At 37.2% G+C, this 6364-nt stretch overlaps 1 protein-coding gene across 2 annotated transcripts; it reads left to right on the forward strand.

Moving 5' to 3' along the window:
- Positions 217-5668, forward strand: LOC109841174 (HSP-interacting protein). 2 transcript variants are annotated; one of them, XM_020410062.1, is made up of 4 exons: positions 217-350; positions 507-2637; positions 3489-3710; positions 5275-5668. In XM_020410062.1, the coding sequence occupies exons 2-3, from the start codon at positions 747-749 to the stop codon at positions 3635-3637; spliced, it is 2040 nt and encodes a 679-aa protein (XP_020265651.1). In that variant the 5' UTR covers positions 217-350; positions 507-746; the 3' UTR covers positions 3638-3710; positions 5275-5668. The 2 variants fall into 2 exon arrangements, with proteins under 2 accessions (XP_020265651.1, XP_020265650.1); XM_020410061.1 differs by having other exon boundaries at positions 3489-3706.

Here is a 6364-nt window from a genome sequence, read left to right on the forward strand (position 1 = left end):
GCATAATCCTACTGGTTCTCCCCCACAACTTGAGTTCCTCTGCCGGCCAATCTTCCCGTCGAAAAGAAACCAAGCGGAGCACCCATCTTTGCACCCGTAGTGGGTCCCAGGTGTCAGTTTATGAGCCGTTAAGTTTATCGGTGCCTCTAATTTGGAAGGAATGATTGGATTGCGTGTGATCATTATTGATTTTGGTTGAACGAGGAAAGTTTCCGATTTAGGGTTTTGTGTTTTTTCTCGTTGGCGTGATATATTTCCCCCCAAATTTTAAAAAAAAAAACCTTTTTATTCTCATTTAAGTGGAATATCAGGAGCTAATCTGAGGGGTCGCCGGCTTCGTTTGATCGTCTGTAAGTTTTCCCTAGTTTTGCCAGCTATTTTTTGGCTCAAAATTGGATTTTTCCCCCGTAAAAATTGGATTTTTTGGGGAATAAAAGTAGGTTCAGATATTAAGAAAACCCATTTTCTGAGTTGAAGTTAAGTTGTCATATTTGGATATTATGTAGGTGTTTTTGTTGATTATTGAAGGGAAAGGGGTGCCCTTTTACTGTGGGATTGGTTGCCTGTACTTTTTCTTAGCTGGGGGATCTTATTGAGCTGTTCTGATTGAATTAGTGAAGGAGAGGAAGGTTCCTTTGTTGGCAATTAGGGTTTTTCCAGCTCGATTAGGCGATTCGAGGAAAACCCATTATCCCCTTAAGATCGTTATTGAAAATTTCCGGTCTTTAGTCTGTGAATTGGAGGGAATGGGGAAGCCAACAACTAAGAAGAAGAAGCAGTCCAGTGCCAAAACAAGCGATCACAACGCGAAGGTGTTCGATGAAGACACGTCGATCTTTATCGACATGTCTCATGACATTAGAGAAGAAGGCAACAGGTTATTTCAGAAGAGAGATTATGAAGGCGCCATTCTCAAATACGAAAAGGCCATTAAGCTCCTCCCACAGAATCATATTGATGTCGCCTATCTACGGAGCAATCTCGCTGCTTGTTATATGCAAATGGGTCCTGGAGAGTACCAACAAGCAATCAATGAGTGTAATCTAGCCCTGGAACTCTCCCCCAAGTACACGAAAGCTCTTTTGAAGAGGGCGAGGTGTTATGAATTTTTGGATCAATGGGAGTTGGCTTTTAGAGATGTCAGTTCAGTCTTGGCCTTGGAGTCAAATAATCTCACGGCTTTGGAGATTTCAGAGAGAATCAAGAAAGAGATGGAGCAGAAGGGAATCAAGTTAGATGATAAGGAAATTGTTTTGCCTCCACAGGTTCCGATTGTCAGGGAAAAGGTGGTTAAGGAGAAAAATAGGAAAAAGAAAAGTCGTAAAGGAGAAGAGAAAGTGATTGAGGAGGTGAGGAAGTGTGATAATAGTAATGATAACGGTGTTAAGAAGGAAGAAGAACCGATGAGGGGTGTGAAGCTGGTCTTTGGTGAGGATATAAGGTTTGCTCAAATACCCGCAAATTGTAGTGTAGCACAATTGAGGGAGATTGTTAGGAACAGATTTCCGAGCTTAAAGTCTGTGCTTATAAAGTTTAAGGATAAGGAAGGTGATTTGTTGACAATTACTACATCAGAAGAGCTGAGATGGGCTGAAGAGTCTGGAGATCCTCTTGGTTCTGTTAGGCTTTATATTGCAGAAGTTGATCCAGAGCATGAGCCATTGTTTGAGGAAGCAAGCAAAGGATCTGAAATGCAAGGGTCAGAGAGGAATTTGAACGGTTTCTCTGAAAATGGGAGCGTAAAACATGATCAGGAGAGTGCCACTGCAACTTGTATCGATAATTGGATCATTCAGTTTGCTGAAGTGTTCAAGAACCATGTGGGTTTCAATTCTGATGCTTGTCTAGATCTTCATGAGCTTGGAATGAAGCTTTACTCCGAAGCTATGGAGGATGCAGTTACAAGCGAAGGAGCTCAGGAGATATTCGACACTGCTGAGGTGAAGTTTCAGGAGATGGCAGCTCTTGCCTTGTTTAACTGGGGAAATGTCCACATGTCTCGGGCTAGAAAGAGGCTGTTTTTACCCGAAGGTGCGTCCAAAGATACCATTCTTGAAAATGTCAAGTCAGCTTATGAATGGGCTCAAGGAGAGTATATAAAAGCTGGAAAGAGATACGAAGAGGCTTTAAAGATCAAGCCAGACTTTTATGAAGGATTTCTTGCACTTGGACAACAACAATTTGAACAAGCAAAGCTCTCATGGTATTATGCTATTGGGAGCAAGGTTGATTTAGATACTTGGTCACCAAATGAAGTTTCGGAGCTTTTCAATAATGCTGAGGATAACATGGAGAGAGGTACCGAGATATGGGAGGAGATGGAGGAGGAGCGATTGAAGAATCTCTCCAAACCCAATAAGGAGAAATTACTTTTGGAGAAAATGGGTTTGGATGCACTTTTTAAAGACCTATCTAATGATGAAGCTGCTGAACAAGCTTCAAGCATGCGGTCACAGATAAATCTTTTGTGGGGAGCTATGCTTTATGAACGATCAGTTGTAGAGTTCAAATTAGGGCTTCCAGTATGGGAAGATTGTCTTATGGCAGCTGTGGAAAAGTTTAAGCTTGCAGGAGCTTCACCGACTGATCTTGCTGTTATGATAAAGAATCATATCGCCAATGAAACTACCCAAGAAGGTAATAGAATATTTCTTTTAAAGTTTTTTAACAGTTAACGTTTGTGTCTGCATGTATATAAGAAGAAAGTAGTAACTTCCATGGACTAATTCTCCATGGTCTAGACCAAGGGCTAATTTCATCATTGCTCGTATAGTTATGTACGTGTGCTCTGTGCAGATGTCAATTTATGATATTGGTGTTCATGCTGCTGTTAACTTTTGACTTAAATTCCTGTTTTGAAATCAATGTCGACTCTGTGTGCTAAGTCTTAGTTCTAACGTTCATAGGCTCCAAGAACCAGTCTCATGCAAATGTTCATATTATTAACAGCATTGATTGTTTTCGAGTACATTTCACTAGCAGAATTATGCAATTGATATGAATGCAATTTCTAATACATTTTCCATTATTGATTCTTAACTGATTCTTAATAGTAGATATCGCTTCGTAGTTATGCTAGTAATTACCGAACTCTTTTTTACCATAACATCAAATTTAGTAGAATGTCCTAGGGTGATATCTACATTGTTGGTGGTAACAGAAATTCATATTCATCTAGGAGCAACCTGGATATGAAAAAAATCAATGGCTGTTGGATACATGAGGATATGCTCAAGCTTAAATAAGTATATTTCCGACAATAGTCCTAAGAGCATACATCTGAACGCTTTGATATGATATATGGACGGAATCAGCGAAATATTTTGATTACTATGTGACTTTAGAAAGCTGTTCAGTAATCTAAGTATTGTCTGGTACCATTCTTTAGGTGCTGCTTGAAGTCACTGTTCAATTCTGTAACTAACTACTTAAGTGGTTTTCTGAAGCAACGGTTTACATATTGCTAATAAAAAAATTCCCCGTTACAGGTTTGGGCTTCAAAATTGAAGAAATAGTTCAGGCTTGGCATGAAATGTATGATGCTAAAAGGTGGATGAATGGCGTTCCATCTTTCAGGCTGGAACCATTATTTCGGCGGCGAGTGCCAAAACTACATCATTTATTGGAGCACATGTGATTTATATAGTGTATGGAGATTTATTGTTTTACATCGTCGTTGAAGGGGCACATGCTGCTGATCGTTTAGGTAGGTCTGTTACTTCATTTTGATTGTTATCCCCATTGTCCCCTATTTAGGTTCATTTACTATATCAGCGAGTGCATCATCACTGTCCTTATGCTGTTGCTACCTTATTTGGTTTCTTTTACACCTTATAATATGCTTTTTAACTTGAGAACTATGATGGTATTGGTCTGCACGTGTGGCAACAAGCTGGTATCGAATAGTATATTATAAACAATTGTAGTATAATTAGTATGAATTTGAACTATTATGTGGGTTTGAAGCTGGAACTTAACCCATTTACTTAGTTGATCTGAACCTGTTGAGTTAGCTTTCATTGGTGCAGGTTGGAGTTTAATCTTTTGATATAACCCAAACTTTATTCAAGCAATAGCAACTACCGATAATTAGGTCTGCTTTGGTCTGAGCCTGATTATGTAAGATCTAAGGAGTCTAGATTCTTTGAATAGGATACATTCGAGTTTTGTACTCCTGTATCCAGCATTTTATGGAAAGTGTGTCTGGGTTACTATTTCAAGAAAAAAATTGCTTTTTATGGCAACTGTATCTGGTTTACTCTATTTTGGAAGAACTAGAATGATAATCTCTAGTTATTGATACTGGTCTCATTTTGAGATGCTATATCTAAAGGCACTGAATATTACATAGTACTCTAGCACACTATTTACTTCATGTTCATCTGTCACCAGTGACTGTCAATTATACAAGTCTGAGCTTTTGTATAGAACCAAGCAGCCAATCTCCTTAGAGGATTTGCAATTGTCTAGTTTACTCAAGTAAAAGAGTTGTATAATGCAATATTTGGAATAAGCAAAACCTGTGATATTTTATAGATCCTATTCGTAGAAACTTCCAGACCCTAATTGCAAACAATGAATGGATAAGCATTATGACCATCTCAAATTTTTTTTGCATGTTAGAATTAATACAAAACTATAATCCCCGACCGTCACCATAACTTTGGAGTTTTGGTGCAATATTAGAGGGACTAAATTTAAGATGGTATCAGAGCAACCCAGATTCAAATTCCATCGGCCACTGATTTAAAGCGGATTTTCTAAAAATTGACACCGCTGCATGAGTCCAGGTTTTAGCCCATGAAAAAAGGGCATTCAACATGCAGGGGCATGTTAGAATTAATGTAAAACTATAATCCTTGACCCTCATCATAACTTAGGAAAATTTGGTCAAATGGTTAGAGGGAATTAATTTAAGGGCGCAGAACTTTGTTTATTAATATCAACTACATTGGTATTGATACTTATGACCAATCCATATATTTTCTGCTCATCCACATAACGAAGACCCGATGCAATCACTACATAAGAAGAGTCATTCAAATTGAAAGATGTTATCTCTTGTTTGATAAAGATATTATGAAAACGATTACTATATCATAAAGTTATTCATCCTTTTGTTTGATGATCGCTTCCATTGGAACTTTTCGTTGGAAATAAGATTTTGTATTGCCATTTTCAGATTCATACACCATGTCTTTTCAGTTCGGAAAATTTCTCATTTACGACTTTGCCAGTCTGTTTCTAATGGAATTTGTGTTTATGTGCTTGTAGGTGTTACATTTGCTCTTTTAGAGAATAGCAGGAATCTGTTTGGATTTTATAGATTGTAGAAGTGTGTTACCATATATCATTCTTGGCTCGCATTGGGGTTGGAGAAACTTATGCGGCATTGCTATTTTTCTTTCCTTCTATTTGTTGTTTATATACAGATCTGAATTTAGTTTCTCTCTCTCTTTTTTAACCCTTGTTTTGGAGGTCAAAACAAGATTGGGCTTGAAATTTTTTATTATTTTTTTTTTCTTGTACTTGGCTTGAGTAGCGATTGTTGTTTTTCTTGTCATCGTCATGATGGATACTGGTATCAAGATTGTAATGTTACTAGTGTTTGTAACTCATCCATTTTCTTATGATTGAAGAAACAAAAAGAAACTTTGTGATGCATCCATTTTTCTAGTGGGTTAATGTACAGGGATGAAAATGGTTCTTTTTCTTGGTTGTCATCATCATGATGGATGCTCACAAAGAAACCTTGTGATGCATACATTTTTCTTCTTCTTGGTGGCATGTTTGGTCTCTTACAATAACTAAAGCTTTTTCTACTTTGATGATGGTGATAAATAATCCTGATTAAGGTACACTTACTGAGTGCTTTAAGAGAGTTGCTTTCCAAATTATCAGTGGTTGAAACCTGTTGTTTATGCTGGTCAGTACGATTTTCACTGATTTGGTAAAAATTACGATTTTATAAATTTTTGAAAAGAATATATGTCCCTTTAGGAATTCAGATCCTCTTCACCTCAAAAAAGTATTGGAGAGATCGATACCTTTAATGAAAACCGCTAATCATCTAGCAGGTAGGTAGTCGAGCTTCTTTCTAAATCTATCACTTACCATACCCAGTGAATTGCACTCATAACTTTCATTGTCGTCTTAAGTTAGTTATAAATGCATTTTTTATAAGTTCGATCCCTGTAAACTATTAAAAAAAATTAGCAACTCGTCAAAATTCTATTTTGTGAAAAAAAGGGTGCAGTAAATGATCTGAATAGACATAATCTATATCTATATCTATATTTATACTACATATAAAAGAGGATTGCCTTGTCAAAACTTTTGATTTTCATTTTTACCCTTTTAAGTG

This window comes from Asparagus officinalis, chromosome 5 (genome assembly GCF_001876935.1).
Source record: "Asparagus officinalis chromosome 5, Aspof.V1, whole genome shotgun sequence".
Lineage (NCBI taxonomy): Eukaryota > Viridiplantae > Streptophyta > Magnoliopsida > Asparagales > Asparagaceae > Asparagus > Asparagus officinalis.